The 21,161-nt window shown below is 43.0% G+C and overlaps 1 protein-coding gene across 3 annotated transcripts in view; it reads right to left on the bottom strand.

The window, feature by feature from the left end:
• PTPN14 (protein tyrosine phosphatase non-receptor type 14) overlaps positions 1 to 21,161 on the bottom strand; it is a 151,201-nt gene that overhangs the window by 36,786 nt on the left and 93,254 nt on the right. For all 3 annotated transcript variants that reach the window (XM_033094104.1, XM_033094102.1, XM_033094103.1), the window contains exons 4-7: positions 11,580 to 11,677; positions 9,330 to 9,397; positions 3,381 to 3,451; positions 2,276 to 2,363 (exon numbers count right to left, since the gene is read on the bottom strand). In XM_033094104.1, the coding sequence (XP_032949995.1) occupies positions 2,276 to 2,363; positions 3,381 to 3,451; positions 9,330 to 9,397; positions 11,580 to 11,677 (325 nt within the window). The remainder of the gene's footprint in view (positions 1 to 2,275; positions 2,364 to 3,380; positions 3,452 to 9,329; positions 9,398 to 11,579; positions 11,678 to 21,161) is intronic.

The raw sequence follows: 21,161 nt of genomic DNA, 5'->3' as shown, positions 1-21,161 counted from the left end.
TCTCAACCCACCTACCAAAGCTTACAGTGGAATAGGAGTCTTCCTACAGGGAATAGAGAAAATGTGAGGCAACTGCTGGTGGCCTCTTCTCAACCCACCTACCAAAGCTTACAGTGGAATAGGAGTCTTCCTACAGGGAATAGAGAAAATGTGAGGCAACTGCTGGTGGCCAAAGCAGAAAGGGTGTTAGGAGATAAAAAAGTGGGAAGGGAAAACAGGTGCCTTGGTAATTATGAGACATTAAAAGGTAAGTTATACAAGAGAAAAATACATGTGGGTAAAGATGATAGGGAGATGGGAAGAGGAAGGAAAATTCTGTGGAAAGACTTCCCTGGGCACTTTGCCACTAGATCGGTGCCCAAGTCTGATAGGCGACACAGGAAAAGCAGTTCATCAGGGCGGGGCAATGGGAAAAACCCAGAATGGATGCCTGAGGCCCTGCACTGGTCAAAACTTAAGGGCTCAAAGTTTCAGCTTCGCCAAGAATCAAGGCTCCAGACTCTGTGTGACTCATCCCACAAGCACTCTCCCCATGGCCCTGTGCTCTGACAATACAGGAGCGACTGAGGCATGGCCACACCTGTGTTTGTGGAAGAGGATAGCAGACCTGTCAGAAAACAGACTGGTCCTCCACCAGTCTTGCAAAATCTTGAGGAACCACTCACAGAAAAGCCCCCACTAAATGTAAATGTTTCCCTTAGGACATATCCATACCATGCTTTTTTTTCTTTACTTGGTCAATAAGGACCTGTACTAACGCAAAGGGACTCCATCACCACTCCCAGCCTGGACCTGCATACTTCCCCGTCTACTTTTTCACTATCTCAGAGCTGACCACATCACTCCCCCACGGGTACTGCTGACCACCTGTCCTCCTGGGCCTGCCAGCAATCATATGGTCTGTAGGTGGTCCCCTTAGTCCTAAATAGATAGGTAGAGGGAAAGAAAAAAGAAATCCAGGTAATTTGCACCCACTGGCAGTGAGTTAGCAGTGCATGTCTGCCTACTGAGGGTAAGGTGTAGCATCCCCCTTGGACTTTCCCACGAAAGAGCAGACTAGAAAGTGCATCAGGACCAAAACCAGTGGATTTCAACACTATCTCCACTGCCCCTATTTCCCACAATTCAGAAATACTAAAACCAAAACAAGCAATGACCACCACAACAAAACCCTCCACTTCCAGGGATTGAGAAGTCAGTTCTCTAGAAATGGATAAAAGTTTACTCTGATTTTTTTCAATAACCCAAAATATCATGACTATATATGGGCTGCTGAAATGTAAGTGGGATGCAGATGGCTTCATAAGGCATTATTGCAAGGAAAATGGATTATACCCCGACGAAGGGCAGCCATTAGAGAAGCAAAAGAAAATTAAACAAATCTAAAAAAGAGCCATTTAGCCCTTTTCGCAAGCTGCGGCCACCCTGCTCGATTCTACTTGATACACATGGACAGTTCTCATTAAGGCAAATTGCAAATGTGCAAAAGAGGGGGAGCAGAACACTTATAAAGCAGCCAGCCGAGCCAGTTTGGAGTGAAATGTTTGTGCTGAAATTGCAGGCGTCTCCCAAACTGCTGAAATGTGCCACTGGCTTTAAGGTTTCTGATAAAACTCCGACTTTTCCAAGTTGGTCAGCAGAGAAAGGAAAATGAAGTCGGGTTACAGGCTCAGCTCTGTGAATGCCCATGCACTGTGACCCCCCTCGACCCCCCCAGCCACACCCACTTCACGAGGTGGATTTGTTGCAAAGGACGGGATGTGCTGTAACCATTTCCTAGACATAGTTTCCAGAAAACACCAACGGAGCTGTAAACCCACAACAGAGGCCCAACAGAGCAGGAGAAATAAAGCAGAATTGCGTACAGGAAATGTCTCATTCTACCTCACAAAAAATCTCTGTGTCGGCTCGAAGAAGAGAAGAGAGAATGAGCATGAGGTCTTCATTAAGGCACACGTGACCTCGGCTACTCGTCCCTTGTAAGGCTGGATGTGTGCCTGGATACCTTCACGGCGCTGGACGGGCTGGTGTTTGGTACTCACTCACACGGTTGTCTTATAAATGAGACAGTCTTCTGCTGAAGGCCATGGAAAACTTCAACATCTCTTAGTTATGGAAAAAGCTTTGCTTTACTCAAGTAAACGAGACTTGCCAACTCATGCCACATGGCAGTAAGAAAGCCAAGTCGTACTGGCCTGCTGCTATCAACACTGGTTTTCCAAGTGTCTGCGCCATTCTGAGAAGGCCAAGCCAAGGAAAAGAGAGGGTATGCTACCTTCACAGGGAAGATTTCTTGTCCAAATCCATCCAAACGTTCCACTTCGTTGATGTACATAAGTTCAGCTTCGGCTGGCAGGATTCCACTAAAATCAAAAAGCATCAAAGGAGGAAATGGTTAAGGGTAAACAAAGTCAGTGGAAGACCCTACCCTCTTGATAGCAAAATTCCAGAGCTGTGGTTTACTTCTGGGAAGAGCTATTATCACCGAACTGTGAGGGCTCCACACATTACTGAGCAAGTCATTAACATATTCCCCAGTAGCCTTTTACTCACTGGGGAATAATAAGAGGAAGGTGAAGTATTTAATTAAGAGCAGCAGTGCTATAAAGACGAAATAGTTATTCCAGACATCCCTGAGAATAATGCTGCCGGCTTTAAAAAAAAAAAAAAAGGTATTGTTATTTTTCTCCCACCTGGGAAAAACAATCTCCACTGTTAAAAAGAAAAAAAGGGAAAAGGTAAAAAACAATAAAAAGTTTATGAGGATGGTATTTTGTGCCCAAGATGAGGGAGGCTAGGACCACTGCACAGGTCCCCTGAGGCTAGAAGGGGAGGACATTTATTTTCCCTTGGTCCCAAAAAGCTCTAGTAGCCCTGAAACCAAACTCTCAGTGCTTCCTTAAGTTACAGTCACCCTCTTTTTCCTTTCTGATCTTGACTTTCCCGTCCAAAGTAGCTCTTTTAGGCCTCTACTCTTAGCACAAGCAGCCCAGACTTCCCAGGTCTGGCAACAGTTTTAGGAAGGTCACAGAGAGGAATTCTCCTGGCCATTAACTCTGTATCTGTGTGGGCTTGCTGGTGTTAAAGGGGAGGGGAGAGAAGAGAGAGGAGAGAGGAGAGGGGAGAAAGATGAGGGGAGAGGAGAGAGGCGAGGAGAGGAGAGGAAAAAAAGGGAGGGAGGGAGGGAGGGAGAGAAAGAGAAAGAGATGGGAGAAAAGAAGGGGAAAAGGGGAGGGAGGGAAAGCCTCAGAGTTTTCAAATCTACACACACCTCTCAGGGTGGAGCTGAATCACACACTGGAAGAAAGAGACCTGTGTTGACTGAAGTCAGGGGCTGGGAGTAAGGGGCCAGGTGTTGGGCCCCGCGGCCCCTGCCTTACCTGTGGGCTTTGTGTTCCTGGGCTACTTTCTGTGTTAGCTCCTCCAGGACGGCCTCTTCCAGGGCCAAATCCTAAAAACACAGAAAGCAGTTAAGGTCATTTACTATTTTGCTTGTAAATCTTAAAAGCCCTCTTCTCCAGAAGGTGTCCTGATTAGGCCCCCTTCTTCAATCTCACCTTTACTCCTTCGAATTAAAGGTTGTAATTTTTAGGACTGAGGGTTCGTTTTTACTTTTCTAACATGGCTCTCCACTGCGTATTTGGGGTTGCCACCTAAATTCTGTAGGGTTTGGAATAGCTTTTTTCATTCCGCTTCTTCCCTGTCTGCCTCTCAGACTCTTATTAAAAATGCTTTCTGAGTATTCGTATTGTTTTAACCATCCGGGGATGGGCAAATGAGTTTCCAGACCCTCGTCCCTTTAAAAGCTGAGCCTAGGAAGGGACTGTGCATGGCTTTTTTGTCCACTAGCACAATACCCACAAACTGAGTCAGAGCCACCTGACAGCAGAGCAGGCTCATTCAGATGTGACCCTATGGAGCCTTGGGAGCAAGAGGCCATGACAGCTAAAACGCCTCGAGGGAGCTCTGTAAGGAAACAGCTGTGTAGCTGACGAACTGGTGTCTTGAGCAACTACATCCCAAGCCGCTGGGACCAGTGGTGTGTTGGCACCCACAGGATTAGACCCAGTTGCACACATCTCTTCCCAACTCCCCTTCAATGATGGAGGAAGTATTTACAGGACTTGTTAAACATTTACCAGCAAAACTCTGTGATGGAGAGATGGAGTCTGGCCGAATAAACTCAAGACAGGGAGACCTGAGCAACCAGTTCCTGAGACAATGACAAATGTGGTGATTCTAGAGCTTGTCTTATCCCCTTTGGTGGCCTGTGGAGGCTCAAGCCATGGGGCCAGCTGCCTCCAACCTTCCCAAGCTGCTAAGCATGGAGGAAGGCATGGATGTGCCCCGTTTTCCTCTGAGCTTCAGAGGGGTGTCAGAAGGGGCTCTGTACTGTGTGTCCTGATGACGCCCTCTGAGGCTCCTTGTAACATTGGGGGTGGGAGCATGGGGGCTACTACTTGGGCAGAAAACATCCAAAATGCCTCGTTCCCTTGATTCTAAAATACCATTTATATAAAGAAAGATTACCTCCGATTTAACCACTTTTCTTCGATGAAACACTACCCCCAAAAAAGTACATCTCAAAACTGCAAGAAACATCCCATCTCAAATTATGAAAATGTGAAAAATCAGCATTGTTTAAAGCTGGACAATGAGAGTGTAACTATATACTAGAAATCTGATTGCTCTGCAGATGGTCATAAGACCTTAGAGAAAGAAGATGGGAATTCCTGGCAGTTCTTATTTTTCATGTGTTAACTGATTAATCTGCTGTTTCCTGTTTAGCCATCCATTGAATGACTCAAGGTCATGATCGGAAATAAGCTCGACATTTTCAGTTTTATGTTGTGGAATAACAAAAGTACTCTATGGCTTAGATTTAGCTCTGTCTGCATCTAGGCATTGAATATAGTAGTAATAGCCCCGATAATTTTGAAAAGCTAATGAAAGGCATGTGGCAATAGAATAAAATAAAAAAGATTAAGTGAAGATCAAAACGTGTTCCATTAAACCTCTGCTTCCTACCTTTAAAGAAGAAAATGTCCACAGGTACCTCTCTGCTATTGTGCTCGCTCACCAGCCTCAATCTGTGTTGGGGGCCTCCCTGAGGTATGTGCCCCGGCCACAGAGACGGGTGAGAGGGGCCCCGCACGAATGAAAAATGGCAGAGTGCATGCCTGTACACAGCGGCACACCTGGGGAGCGCCCTGTGTATTTCACTTTGTTCTTTTCTCTGCTGCAGAAATGCCATTTGACAAATTCAGTTACTTTTAAGATCAAACACAGCCATTCATCCCATCTTCCCTCCCCCACTAACGGAATGCATTCTTCTCTTTCAAAGCTCTACTGGAACCAAACAGAAAGTTTACAACCTGCCATGGCTCCCCACGGCCTACTCAATTAGGTCAGCACCTGGGCCTGGCATTCAGACCACTTCCCTGCGACCCAGCCTTCCCTCCCAGACCTCCTCTCTCAAGGGCTCCGATTCAGGCAAACTCTTCTTCCTCAGACAGACCCCTCACACTTGTGCCGACCCTTCCTGGAAGAACCACTCTGGTCCATCACATCACATCCTGGGAAATGTCACTGCGCCTTCAGATCCCGTCTCAGCTACCATTCCCTTTGACGGGGCTTCCATAGTCCCCTGAGCTTGATATAAACCGTTCTTCTTCTGGGGCTACCTCTCCTGCTCTGTGTTTCTCTCTTAGAGGCCTTAGATGGTCTGCCTACCATCTTTCTTAGGTAGTTACCTGTACACTCATCGTACCCTTCGTCCTCGTCTCCCTCCCTCTGCTACGTGCTAGGCACCTAAGCTCAGCCGTTCTTCTCCAGATCATTTCTGGGGCCTATCACTGGGCTTTTCTATAATGCAGCTTATAAGCTCTCAACATACAATAAGTGATCGATAAATGTTTCATGAACTCATCTTAATATGCAACGTGCAAGTTTCACATTGGCAAACGAGATTTTTTAATTATGCAAAGCTGGTTAACGATCGTTCGTACCGTCTGCCTGTCCTCTGTCTGCTTCACATGTATTCTCTCCTTTCATCCTCACAATCGAATTAGGCTTATCCTCACTTTTAGTGCTTGAATCCTATGCTCTGAACCTCCTGATCACAGGCTACAGGGGCAGGGAAGGGGGCTGTGAAATATAAATGACTGATGCCAAAAGCCCAAGAATTCACTATTCAGATATGACGGCAGCTTCTGCTGTAGCATCTTCAGAAAGGACGGAAATGTCCTATACTCGAGCTTTTCAGCACCGTAGCCACCAGCCATCTGCAGCTAGTGAGCACTTCCCTCCCCCGTCTTCCGCCTCCCCCCCCCACTCCAGTTCAAGCTGTTGTCTCTCAGTCTATTTGTGTAGGACACAGCTCCCTGACCCACGCTGGGATTATAAGCCTCGCGTTCCCCCCGGCTGAGGCAGTCCTCGGCAGCTCACGGCAGCTCTCGCCGGCTGCTGGCCGCTCACGCTGGCCGCCAGCTGCTCCCGGCAGGTCAGGACAGCACGCAGCAGCCCCGCTCCAGGGAGCGCTGCTGTTCACAGTCTCAGCTGTAGAGGGCGCAGCTCGCTGGCCCATGTGGGAATCGAATGGGCGTTAGGAGCGCGGCGCTCCAACCACCTGAGCCACCGGGCCGGCCCCTGAGTGTTTTTTAAATGTGGCTAACACAACTGAGGAAGTGAATTTTTATTTAAAAACTTTAATTAATTTAAATTTGAATGTCAACAGCCATTGGCCACTAGTAGCTACTAGCCTGAAGAGGGAAGTCTGAGATCCAAGAATAACATCAGTATGTGTCTGTCTATTGTGAGCTTTAACAAGGTCCATGCTGTTTAAATATCCGATTTGCTTACAGCCCAGTGGGGAGACAGTCTTATTCTGCAAAAGGTACGATACACAGAATAACTCCTTTACTGCTTCATATTTTAACCTGTCAAGGCGTTTTACCATCTACAAATTCATAAATATCATGTTGATCATCACCTTCGAAAATTCTAAATAGCACCCAAGCCTGGTCTCTGCTTAAAGGCTATGGGAGGAAAGCTGCTACTGAACGAAAGATGGGGATAAAAAACAAACTATAGGAAAATTTCAACCTAAGTCATTGCCTCCATTTGAGACCAAAAAAAAAAAAAAGCACGCTATCTACACTGTCTACAATTCTAAGGTATGAGCTTCCCTTTCCTCCCACCAGACATACTAGAAAACATCCTGACTTTTCAGGGTTGCTTCTGAGATGGTAGAGGTGTTGATTCAAGCATGTTGACACTAAATCCTGTGAAGAATTTCTCTGCTAAGTAATATGCTAATCTCTTTGAATGGAGGTTGATTTAATGGGTAGATTAATAAAACATAAAAACCAGCAGGCTCGGCACAGAAAACTGCTGTTTTCTTGGAGGGAAAAGAATAAGACCGGAGTTATTCACGAAAAGTTAGAGATGCTGCAGTATTTCCCTAACCTATAAGAATAAGGTCATTTCTGGACCAACTGAAAGTTATCTCATGCACCAATTATGGGTAATGCCTACAGCCTGGCTTCTCCTAGTCTCTCAAAATCTTTGCCACCAGACACTCTACTTTCTCCCAGATGCTGCAGCAGATCAGATGCCAAGTTCTACCCATTATACTTCCAAAGTCGCTCTTGCTTTGCGTTCTTGTTTTTATCTTCACTGCTAACACCTAATTCATTCCTCTTGCCGAGAAACCACAACAGATTCTCATATGACCTCCTCCCACAAATGGTCCCATTGCTCTACTCTAGCAGTTCTCGAAGCGTGGGGCCTGAAAAGCCCTGGATGGAACCCATGTATTCTAATTCTTCGGATGTGTCGGTCTCACCTACCACCTTCAGGTCTCCTCTCACACCCCTGAGTGACAGTCAGGGCACTGACTCTTACCCAATCACTTGTACCACTTTGCCTCTGCTCCTGTCTCTCTAGATCATTCCTTGCTCCCTACCTCTGGGCAATCCTGCCCACCCTTTAAACACAGCTCACACACCATTAGCCTTTAAACCTTCCCTAATCCCCCATGAACACATAACCTCTCCCCACATAAAATTGTGATGTTCTTTATTACTCTTGGCCTTGCATTTGGATTTTGCAAACTTCCGACTGACTCATCCACTTTGTTATCTCTCTGAAAACAGCCCTGTTTTTTATATAACTTCATCCCCCAGGGGTTAGTTACCCAGGTCAGTGCTTTGGGCCAAATGGTTGATCAAAAAACTAAGTTGTGAATGATCATGATTTCTAAGATTAGAGCCAGAATGTTGGAGTGGGTATAGCTCTTCCCTAACAATGCTTTTCAACTGTATTAATCCTTCCTCATTCAAGCTCTTCTCATTTACCCCAAAGGTACCAAAAGACAAACAATCAAAGATTCCCTAGGGATTAAAAACCTAGACTCATCCCTAATTTAACCCAGGAATAGACATTTTACTTCATGACTCATTCAATTAATTTTTATGAGCACAGGCTATAAGCTAGGCAGAGAGGGTCCCTGCTTAAGGATCAGAGAGATGACATTCTAGCTGACAAGAAAGAGGAAAGGAAAAGAAAAAGGAAAAGGGGCGGTGGCTGGTTAGCTTAGTTGGTTAGAGCTCTGGGCTCCTAACACCAAGGTCACCGGTTCGATTCCCATATAGGCCAGTGAGCTGCACCCTCCACAACTAGATTGAAAAAAACAACGACTGGACTTGGAGCTGATGGGTCCTGGAAAAACACACTGTTCCCCAATTAAAAAAGAAAAAAAAAATGGAAAAAAAAGAAAGAAAAGGAAAGGAAAGGGAAAGGAAACGCAAAGAAAGGGAAAAGAGTTTAGCTACCGAAAGAGCTCTGAAGCACACACAGGAAAGGTGATTTGGTAGGAAGTGGTTGATGGTTGGAGAGTATCATAGAGTTGGTCAAAGAAAAAATAAGTTCTCTCTAAGGAGGTGATATTTGAATCAAGACCTGAATGACAAGTCAGCTCTCCAGGCAAAAGGAACCCAAATCCAAAGTCTCTGGTTTGGGAACAAGCTGGGTATGTCCAGAAAGGAAAGGAGCCTGGAGGGCCGTGATGATGGCGGTGATGCCAGCGGGTGTTAGGGGACAGAGAACTGTCTTGAGAAGAGAGAGGCATCTTTATGTTTTCAGTGTTTTACAAAACTTGTATGTACTTTATAAATTCATGAACTTTCCTCCCCAGGAAATGTGTGTGTGTGTGTGTGTGTGTGTGTGTGTGTGTGTGTGTGTGTAAAACGCTCTGCGATTTCCAAAGGAAAGAATTCAACATCCAAAGAAGGTAGAAAATTAATTATGAAAAAGGAAATTACACTTACCATAGGAAACAGCACATATTCTCTGAGGAAATCTTGAGAATCAAAGTGATTGTAGTCTCCAAAATCAGCTGAAAAGAAGGGGGAGGGGTCGCATTTAACATATAAAATTAAAGGTAGACTAAGTTACCATATTTCATCACATTCATTCTTCCCACGTCATCCTCTTTCTGCACTATTATTAAATAAAAACAGTGCCGAGATGTGTTTGAATATTGTTACCACGTTTACTTAGCAGTACTGCCCCACATTTTCTAGAAAGAATGGGGAAATTTGAAAGTAATTCCTAAGCTATTTTTAAAATATAAACCAAACCTCTATTTATCTTTTTGTTTACTTTGCCTCAACATATATCTTAAGAATATGTGCCAAGGGGACTTTCTAACTCAAGGTTAATTTAGAGAACTGAAGAGCCAAACCCATCTCCGTCTCTTCATATATTTGCAGCTGGAAATTCCCACTGTAAATCACCCTTGGCAAGCAACCTTGCAAAAATCTTTACACCTCCTACTAAAATGGTGCAAGATGCCAAAATTTCTGTTTCGTCCTGTTTTCATCTCACCCTGGTATGTCTGAGCCAGTGTAAAATGAACACAAGTGAGCCTGTACCATAAATTTATAAAGGCCTTGCTTCTAATCCCATTTGTTCTCAAATTAAAAAAAAATCAAAGGAGCATGGAATTTTAATTTCATGTAAAAGATTTAGCATCAAGTAGAAGTGGATTCAGGTAACTTTAAGGTAACAAGAGATAAAGGATCCACACAGAAGGCCAGTTGGAAGACACTGTTGAGAAGGCAGAGATCCACGTGACTAATCACCAACTAGGTGAAAAGATGCACGTGACTAATTACTAAGTAGGTGAGGACTTCGGGAACAGCAAAGATCACGAGCTCTGCCTATTTTCAAGTTGAGTCATCAGTTACCGTATTTCATCACAACTTATATCTCTGTTGATATGTCTTTCTAACTGCCCAATAAGGGCTCTCAGGAAAATGATTTTACAAATATTTTCATCAGACTGAAAGGCGAGCCACAAGGACCCCATGAGAAGGGGATCCAGAGTAAGTTCACCAACTTCCTTCGGCCTGAAAGCTTGCCCGAGGGTCTTCCAGTATCCAGAAGGCCTGAAACAAGCCTAATGGTTCAAGAATGAGAGCGGGAGAAAAAGAGAGCAAATAAAGTGAACAGGAAAGGAAGCTTTTTTAAAAAAGAAAGATCCAATATCAAGATGAGGGACATACTGGATGTTCTTTTTCTTCTCCCCATTAAGCGTGTCTTTTTCCATTATTTTACTGATTTGTCTGTTATAACCACTGACTGCTACATTGTTCTGGGCACTTTTCCTTCCTTTTCCAGTCTTTAAGTGGACAGATGGGATACAACATTATTTTCTGTCCTTCAATCCACAGGGTAACAATTCAAGGGAAGTACTATGACTAGGAATTGTTCGGCCAACGAAAATCACCAACCTGCTAGTACTCCAGAACGAAAGAGGTCAAAGGAAGGCTGCCTCTTTAGAAATTTTAGAACCCAAAAGATTCAACTGCAGTTCAGAGTCTAAAGTGCAGTTCACAGCTTCTAAAATAACAGCCCACATAGCAAGGATTGGGCGGCTGGCAGGCTTACATTTGGACATTACTTGATTTTAAAGAAAATAGCAACTGAAAGGGAAACACATTTCTCTTAAAATAATTATATTTTTATCTTCTTGTTTGGAATATGACTGAAGACAATTAAACTACCACTCAATAAAGAGTAATATATAAATACATGTAAATTATGTAACATATATGTAACATAAATAGATGTGAAAATATATGTAACAATTTAGAGATTAAAAAATAGCTATCTGATAAATCTAAATAGGATAGGTTGAAAGATAAGTTTAGTCCAGTACAGGATTGTTGTTTCACATTACAAAGTGCATTTTAAATTTCTCTCTTTAACTATGTAAGAATAAATTACACTATAATGTTTAAAGCTATCACACTTGAAATGTGAAAGTCACAGAGTCATAGCAGCAAGCGACAAAACATGACCACATTGGACAGTGGAGTAATCCTGAGAAAACGTTCCATAAACCCTGAAATGTACTTTGAATTAAAGGCAGAATGAAAGTTGCTATTTCTTCAAATAAATTATACAGGCATGAGCAGTTCGCAAAGAGCTTTGCGAAGTCCACCATCCTGCAACTAAAATTCACTAACTGCATTTTTAACGCAAGATATACTGTGGTCATGACCATCTCTTACCTTGCACAGCTAAGCCGGCCAGCCGAACCACCTGTTCCAATGTACACCGCAATCGTCCTTCAAGCACATCTTTTTTGACTTGCAGGTAATACTGATATCTATTCATGGGAACAGAGGAAGGAATAACCTTAAAAACACATACTTGGAATATATTCCCACATCGATGTCTCTAGATGTAAAACCTTGTGTCCACAGCACGATACACAGGTGATGTTGATAAAGGTCAGCTCTCTAAAAGATGGAAAGTGACCTCTGCCTGTGTTTATCTTTGTTTGATGTGGCAGGTGCCACATCCCATTCGTTTCTGAGTTTGAGAGCGTTCTCAGCAAATCATTTCATTGTGGGCCAGCAGGATGAATGACTGATAAGGACCTGTTCTTCAAAACAGAGACCGAGATTGAAAATACCCCTCCACACCTGGACCCACAACAACACAGCTGCCAGCGCTACATCCACCAGTGTGCATTCCTGAACAAATTCTGGAAACACATCAGTTTTTAAACTCAAAAGTTGGGTAGAGTAGATCACTAATTGGCCAAATATTTGGAATTCTGCTAATGGATGGGATAAAACTCTTCAGAGCCAGGTTCACCCTCCATGTCGATGACTCACAAAAATCTAATCCCATGCAATACGGAGCCTTCTAACCCGCAGTACATTCTCAAACCAACGTACAGACGGACAGAATGTGTCCGTACACAGCATCAAACCTCAGACTAGACCACTGTTTTTAGAAGCTAACACAATGTATTGTTTCCCTGCCAAGGAAATTATACTCTTAGCATTACTTAAACATTTAAAAATCTCCTCACCCCCAACCTTTACTTCACAGGACTACACTTCCTTTAACCACAATCTTAAAATACAGTCACCTCTACAGCAGACAGATTCTCCCAGCATTCATTCCTGGCAGACGCTAACCTTTTTGCTGCTGCTAACGGTAACTCTCTACTTTGTCTCAACTTTGATACATTAATCAAGGGAACTCTGAAGTGAACCAAAGCCCAAGGCCTTTGGAGAGAAGCAATCAACACTAAGAGCTAATTGTTGCTGGCTCTAGTTTGATACCATGGTTATCCTTCCGTAGTGATCTCATGCCTGTTAGAATATTCAGGCTCTCCGCCCACTCCAGCCTAGTCTCTACTTCTTCTCTCCTCTTGGGTCTACTGGGCAGGGTAAAGACAATCATGTCAGTTTCTGGTGGTAGAAACCTGTACTCAAATCAGAAGGATGAACACTGGGAGTTATCTAAAAATGCTTTTTAGTCAAACTTAAAACATAATAGAAAAAGAATCTCTTTTCCCTATTCCCATCCTTTCAACCTAGGTGGAATCAATACATTTACTTCCTGTCCACATCATTTGACTAAGTCAATTAATGTATATAACACTTATGAAGCACTTCCTGTATGCTTGAAACCAAGTCTCCTGGAAGCCAAGGGACGTCCTAGGAAAGTCTGCGACAGTCTTTCCTTGCAGAGGTGGTCATCCTCTCTTAGACCACTGCTGTCATGTTTCTCTAGTGCACTATTAAATGTTCAATTTTTAAAAATCAACGAGTAAAGCATTTTAAAAGGTGTTATCCTGCCATGATCTGCCATAACTAGAGACTTTTTACATGTAATCTTGAAAGTGAAAATGACCAGCTGACACCTTTGGGAACAGACCACTAACTAATTAATCCACAGGATCCTGCAAAACAATAGTTCACGTTTTCTTCCCCATGCAGATCTCAACTTCCCTCTATAACTATCACTTCCATAACGCATGAGCAAGTTCTATTACAGACCCACCCATCCTAGGCCACAGTGAATGCCAACCCACTAGCAAAGGAACCGCAGGGTTGTTCCTGGTCGTTTTGGTGGGATGTGCACTTGTATTGGTATACAAAACCAAGGAGCTGAAGGACGCAGTGCCCTTTCCTGGAAGCCATCCAGACTAGAAGAGAATCTGAGCTGCGTGAACGGTAATGCTACAACTACCATATGAGATTGTGACGATTACTACACAAGCTTTCAGAAACGAGGGTGAAATTTGGATCACTTTGGAAACTGTGTGCCACATTTTTGCTCAAAGGGCACTTTTGTAAAATATAATAACTCTATCCTGGATGAAGACTAAATTAGAGAATAGGAGCTGAAATTCTATTTCTAGAATGTTTGGTTTCTGCTTATTTTTGATTAGCAATTCGATTCTAACAGCAGTAAAATATAACAGTGAGTCCTATTTTGGAAACATGCAATTTCATGGAAGTATACTCCACCCTGTCATAGTGTTGGGTGGAGGGGAAAAGAAAAAAAAACCCGAATCCTCGTGCCAGGAAAGTAAGTATCTGCCAACTTTCCGAAGGGATCCTCTTTGAATACCCAAGCTCACAAGGAAAACGTTTTAGTATTTTACATATTCAAAGACCTGGAAATCATCTGACTGCTGAAGTCCAACGAGTGGTTGTAGGTTAGGATTCTGCTCTCCCTCTAAGAATTGGTGAACACAATTATGCGCGTTGAATAAAGGTAAAAATTCTATTTTCAAAGTTTTTTGTTTTGTTTTGGAGCTACAGAGAAGATTAATTTGTGGATTAAATGTAGGTTTCTCTGGATGAAACAGAAAAGCCTCCCCAGCAATCAGTGCTATTAAACGTTACAACTGGACCCCTGACAGATACTACAAACCAGTTTCTGGAAGTCTCATCTATCTGGAACATTTGTATCCAATCTCAAGAAAATAAGTGATTTTTCCATGTTCTTTCCTCCCCCTGAAATTCGGAAAAGAAAGTTTTAAAAAACACCATCCCAGGTCAAATCTTGGGATTCAGTACTTTTGACAGTGGTAACAGAGAACTCTTTCAAAATTACACCCCATAACTTTATCCCCAACGTTTACAGATATACTGCACAGGTCTTTAATCTTGCTTTTTAATTCACATATGAGGAATTTCTCTAAGCATTTATGCAACTATGTTTTACTCGCAGGTCTGTTACTACTTCTCAGGTTGAGAAATTCCATGGGATGTTCTGAAATGTATGGACTGTCCTAGCACAGAATCACAATGAAGACGGGAGGAGCTCACAGGCTGAGTACGTGCTGTTTTTAAAATATTCCCCCCGCCCCTCCCATAAGCGAAATATTCATTCCAAGTCCAATTCAGCAGAAGTGCCTCAAATGGGGAATAGCCATGAAAATATGAAAGCCTTAAGATCTGATGTTGGTTATGCTTCTACCTAAGGACTCAACATATTCAGCATAAATCACAGGATGGTAGAGACCAGTGGGTGGGAGGCCACTATTACTGCTTCAAATGTCTGCTGCTGCTCTCCACGGGGCCACCCCTCCGAGACGGCCATACCGGCTTACCTCATTAACTGTAACTAGACTGAGTTAGTCTAGTCATCAACTGGGGATGGAAGTGACACGTGCCATTCCCGAGCAGAAGCCTTCCGAGGCAGAGCCTGGTTCCCATCTCCATTTCCCTTGCCCTGAGATCTGCAGTGTCCAGGTAGGGACTTCAGCGCGGTTAGCCTCAAGCCCGGGGACAGAAGGCAGTGAACACAGCAGACATGTAAGGTGGGCCCGAAACAAGCCTTTGTGTTTGAAGGCCACAAAAGTCTGGGAATTATATATTGTCCCTGCACGAGTTAGCCTAAGCTATTTAATAAGGGAAGGATTTCAAAAGGCCGTCCAACCCCTTTGTGTTTAGAGAAGGAAACTTTGTTGAGGGAGGAGAATGACTTGCTCAAGGTAACACTGCTCCTTGAAGGCAGGGCCGAGCAGACAAGAGTTTGGAGCTCTTCTCCCTCATGGCAACCACCCAGGTGATGAGAGTAGGACCTTATTCCCCGCCATCGCAGGCAAGTCATCAATTTCCCTAATAAAAATGAAAACATTATAAAAACACCACTACCGGGTGATTTGTATGATCCCAATGCTTTGAAGGAGGGTCTTCGATAACCAAACTGCCCTCCTGCCCCCATTAGGTTGTCTGTGCCACAGCATTTGAGGCAAACACTGACATGAGAAGCTTTTCTGAAAAAAACATGTTACAGGTATTACAGGATGCATTTTGTAAGTTGGCAATGGATTATTCAGATCTGTTTTTTTTCCCCCAGCCAAAGTCTCGGGGATGTGCCGCTTTCCTTCTTCAGAGGCAGAAGGAGGAGAAAGAAGATGGAGCTATGCATGCCAACTGCTGGTGAACAACGTGAGAAGATGCATAGAGGCATAAAGTAGAATCCGGAGACCGGGTCTCTGAGGGTAGGCTCCTACCTGGAAGAGAAGGCTACACCCAGAAGCAGGTATAAACGGTGCTCTGAAGTGTATGAATTTCCAAATGCATATTTTTTAAAAAGAAAGATAAGTACCATATGATCTCACTTATTTGCGGATTCTAAAGAAAAGAATAAGTGAATGAACTAATCAGAAACAGTTTGGGAGACAATGAGGAAAAACTGAGGGTTGCTAGATGGGCGGGAGGGGTGGGGGGTGGGGGGGAGGGTGAGGGGATTGGAGGGCAGTCGGTGACCACAGGATGGCCACGGGGTTTGAAAATTAATCTGGGGAACGTAATTTGGTGGTTACCAGAGCGTAAGGGGGTTGGGGGATGGGGGATGAGGGTGAGGGGGATCAAATGTATGGTGATGGAAGGGGAGCTGACTCTGGGTGGTGAACACACAGTGTGATTTATGGATGATGTGATACAGAATTGCACACCTGAAATCTATGTAATTTTACTAACAATTGTCACCCCAATAAATTAAAAATAAATTAATAAAAAAAAAAAAGTAAATTGGAATTCGTCATCAGACTCACACACAGTCTTGCCTGACTCTTGCATTGAATAAAGATACTTTCATCGATACGGACCATAAAAAAAGTTATCCAGACTCCATTCTGTGGTTCCCTTAACGACACCTGATGAAGGTGTATGATCGGCTTACATCACCCGTGCATTGCTCTTTTTATCTCCATTGCCCAGGGAGATCTGGGGCGGAAAGGAAAGGCTTTTCGTAGTTAAAAACAGGCTCTGTAAGCTGTAACCATGGACCTGCAGCATCACTGTTATTATCAGACAGCTCTGTCTGCCTTTCCCTGCTCTGCAGTTCAAGGTCAGGCAAGCCAACTTATCCCTTCCCATATGCATGGGCAGTGGGGATGCGACAATTTAGAGAAAGGGGCGTATCAATGCCACCCTTAGACTCCTCTGTCTGTGAAGCCTTTCCACAAAACTACTGAGGTGGAGGGGGCTGAGGGGGGAGCTCGCCCTTGTTTTGTGATTGTTATTCACAAAAAGGTAAGACTCAAAATGCCCTGTCCTCACTAGAAAACTTCCTTCACAATCAGCACTACCAGAAGAATCTTGCTCGAATGTGCTAGCACCCAGTGGTCCCAGGCCGGTGCAGTTCATATCAATGCACATGTACTACTTTCTGGTTGATATTATATTGGACCAAGAGGCCACGAATGTGCAAGTTCCTCTACTATAAAAGACAAAAAAGAGGGGACTGTGGACAAACTGCCCTAGAATTCTGGGGGCACAGGACAGCACCAGGGCATAATTTTAACTCTTAGATCGACAGAAATACCAACAGGAGAGAAAATGCACATTTCGGCCATTCCAAAGGGTGTTCACAGCTGTAAATCCCGATAATGGACAGGGTTCCCCCCGCCACCCTCCGCCAGTGCTCCATCTGCCAGGGCCAGATAAACAGTACGCACGCACGCAGGCAGGCAGGCAACCAGATAAACCTGAACGCCTCCCTCCCTCTGTCCCTTCATCCTCAAAACCCCTGAGAAGATTTTCAGTTTATGATGATTCAGGTATAATCATGTGTTTGGTAGCTGGCCCATGCACTATCTACAAGCTTTTATATTTAATGAATGTTCCAGTTGACAGTCAATAAAAACTGCATTGTCAAGAAGACTACAAAGCCAACACTCCTGCAACTATGCAAAATTGAAATAACCCAAAAGGAGGGGGTGGGGGGAAGGAAAAAGCTAAAACTGTAACTCAACAAAGATCCCCTTAAAAGGGAAAGTTTTTCTTCTGGCCCTCTTCACACCACAAGCCAATACACGTGTGCATGCATGAAAATACAAACACACGTGAATACACGCAAACACATACAGACAAGACTGTCTTGGCAGAAGTTCAACTCCAGAAGTTTTCAACATTCATCGATCAGTAAGTACCCTATTTTCCAGAGACACCTAACTTCTTACCGAGACTCCTGAAGTTTCAGTGAGTCAAAGGATTGCAATTCTTTCCTAAAAAGGACGATGTTTGTTTAAATACTCATAAACACACACAGGCCTTAACTACTAGTGAAAAAAAGGCCAATGACAGCAAGGTGTTGCAAAAGAGAAAAGCATGCCACAACCTGATCCCTGCTTTCTGCTCTTGAACTCTTGCATTAATTATAACAAATTACAGGGAACCCAAGTATAGTTTATAAGTATGATAAACTCCCTAATAATAGCCTATCATTTAATCAGGGGTTCTCTTCTGAAAAAAAGAAAAACTCATTCTCTGCAATACATTCTAGAGGGAGAGAGAATACTCTGACACCCCTTCTTTCTGTCCCATTTTATGCTAGTGGGTACAGATTCTTTGACAGCAATCCCATCGATAGGATTTTTAAAAACCAGTAAGTTTCACTGCTGTGGGCTGCAATGACCTGAACTAGGGAAAATATGGCAACAAAAGGAGAATTACCTAGACCCCCAAAAGAAAATACTGTCCTAAAGTGTGTGATGTTAAAACAGAATCTAAGATGGTTTTGCTCTGTCTTAAAAATCTCCAGCGACTTGGAAAACAGTTTGGCAGTTCCTCAAAAAGTTAAATATGGGGCTACCATATAACCCAGCAATTCCACGCCTAGGTATATTCCACGCAAGAGACTTGAAAACACATATTCACACCAAAACTTGTATACGAATAGCAACATATTCATAATAGAAAAAAAGAGGAAACAATCCAGATGCCCATCACTTATGAACAGATAAAATGTGCTCTATCCATACAATAAATTATGTAGCCATAAAAGGGAATGAGGTATTGATACATGCTACAACATGAATGAGCTCTGAAAATACTGTGCTAAGAGAAAGAAGATAGACACAAAAGGCCACATAGTATATGATTCCATTTATATGAGATGTCCAGAATAGACAAATCCATACAAAATAGATTAGTGGTTGCTAGACATGGGTGGGGGGACGGGGAAAACAAATGCTAGCATTTTGAAACTAGACAGTCACTGTCATAATGGTTGCACAACTTTGTGAATATACAAAAAAGAAAGAAAAAAACCACTGAATTGTATACTTTAAAATGGTGAATGTTTTGTGAATTTTCTCTCAACCACAAAACATCCAATAACCCTAATCAAGAAAAAGCTCAAACTCCTGAGACAGCACACGAAGCTCTTGATGATCCCCTCAGAATGACTTTTCTTTCCAACTTCCTGTTTCACCACACACCACAAGCATGAGATGTAACAATAAATTTACCATGCTTTCTAATACCCACCATGTTCTTTCCGACCTCCTCCCTGTTTCCTCTGTCTGGATGCTCTTGCCCATCTGTCTCCATTTGGAGGATCAGCTACTCACCCTCTAAGGCTCAGCTGAAGTTTACCTCCTTTCCTGAGGCCTCCCAAACCCTGTCAAGCAGTTCATGGACCCCTCTCCCAGCCCCCACAGTACTTCATCCAGGCCTCTCCTGCACCTCCTCCACTGCTCACAGACCAGGGACTTATCATTTAATGTCAGTACCCGGTACTACATAGACACTCAATAAACACTTCTGTATAGATGAAATACTGACAGAGAAACAAAGAGGGAAGAAGGGGGGGAGGAAAGGAGGAAGACTAATCACCTCATAGTAAGATTATCAGATGTTATTTCTAGAGTATGAAAGAGGCACCTAAAAGTTTCAGAAATGTAATCCATTACACATCCAGCAAGAAGCCTAAGGAGACTTTTGTTTTTAGACAAAAGGAATAAAAATTCCTTCAAAGCACTAGAATAACCAACACAATATTGAAGAACAGCAAAGTTGGAAGAATGACACTACCGATTTCACAACTTATTATAAAGGTACAGTAATCAAGACAGTGTGGTGTTGGTAAAAGAATGGACCAATCGATGAGAGAGCCCGGATATAGACCCCTCTAAATATAGTCAGCTGATTTCTGACAAAGGAACAAAGGCAATATAATGGAACAAAGAGAGTCTCTTCATCAAATGGTGCTAGAACAACTGTGAATTGACATAAAAAATAAATAAATCTAGACACAGATTTACACCCTTCACAAAAATTAACTCAAAATGAATTAACGCAAAATGAATGCAAAATGCAAAGCCACAAAAATCCTACTGGATAACACAGGAGAAAATCTAGATGATTCTGGGTATGGCAAGGACTTTTTAGATACAATACCAAAGACATCATCCAAGAAAGAAATAATTAATAAACTGGACTTTATTAAAATTAAAAACTTCTGCTCTGCCAAAGGCAGTTATCAAGAGAATTAAAAGACAAGCCACAGACTGGAAAAAAAAAATATTTGCAAGACACATGTGAGAAAGGACTGACCCAAAATATACAAAGGACCCTTAAAACTCAACAATAAGAAAACAAATAACCCAAAAAATGGGCCAAAGACCTTAACAGATACTTCATCAAAAAAGATAAAATAGTTAGCAAATAAACACATGAAAAGATTTTCTACATCATATGTCATCAGGGAAATGCAAATTAAAACAACAGTGAGATATACTACACACCTGTTAAACTAGCTAAAATCCAGAACTGACACCACCAAACGCTGGTGAGGATGTGGAGCCACAGGAACGCTCATTCACTGCTGGTGGGAATGTAAGATGGTACAACCACTTTGGAAGACATTCTGGTGGTTTCTTACCAAACTACATACACTAGTACCACATAATCCAGCAGTCATGCTCCTTGGTATTTACCCAAAGGAGCTGAAACCATTACATCCATACAAAAACCTGCACATGGATGTTTACAGCAGCTTTATTCATAATTTCCAAAACTTGGAAGCAACCAAGATGTCCCTCAGTAGTTGAATGGATAAATAAACTGTGGCACCTCCAGACAAAAGATAATTAATTATTCAGCACTAAAAAGAAATGAAAAGACATGGAGGAACCTTGAACACCTATTACTAAGTGAAAGAAGCCAACCTGATAAGGCTATATATACTGTATTATTGCAACTGTATGACATTCTGGGAAAGGTAAAACTACGGAAACAGTGAAAACAATCAGTGGTTGCCAGGGGATGGGGGAGGGAGGAACAGGCAGAGCACAGAGGATTTTTAGGGCAATGAAAATACTCTGTGTGATACTCAAATGGTGGATACATGTCATTATACATTTGTCCAAACCCACAGAATGTATTAAACCGCAAGGTAAATCATGGATTTGGGGTGACTATGACATGTCAGTGTAGGTCATTCTGGGTAAAAATTCCAGTGAGTGATGTTGATAACGGGGTGGCCATGCAATTGGGGGGTGGCATAGGGTACATGGAAAATCTGTAGCTCTCCCTGAATTTTGC

The sequence above is a fragment of the Rhinolophus ferrumequinum genome, chromosome 22 (genome assembly GCF_004115265.2).
Source record: "Rhinolophus ferrumequinum isolate MPI-CBG mRhiFer1 chromosome 22, mRhiFer1_v1.p, whole genome shotgun sequence".
NCBI classification, from domain to species: Eukaryota; Metazoa; Chordata; class Mammalia; order Chiroptera; family Rhinolophidae; genus Rhinolophus; species Rhinolophus ferrumequinum.
Note: the sequence above shows the minus strand (reverse complement) of the source record. Positions and strands in the feature narration are given on the sequence as shown.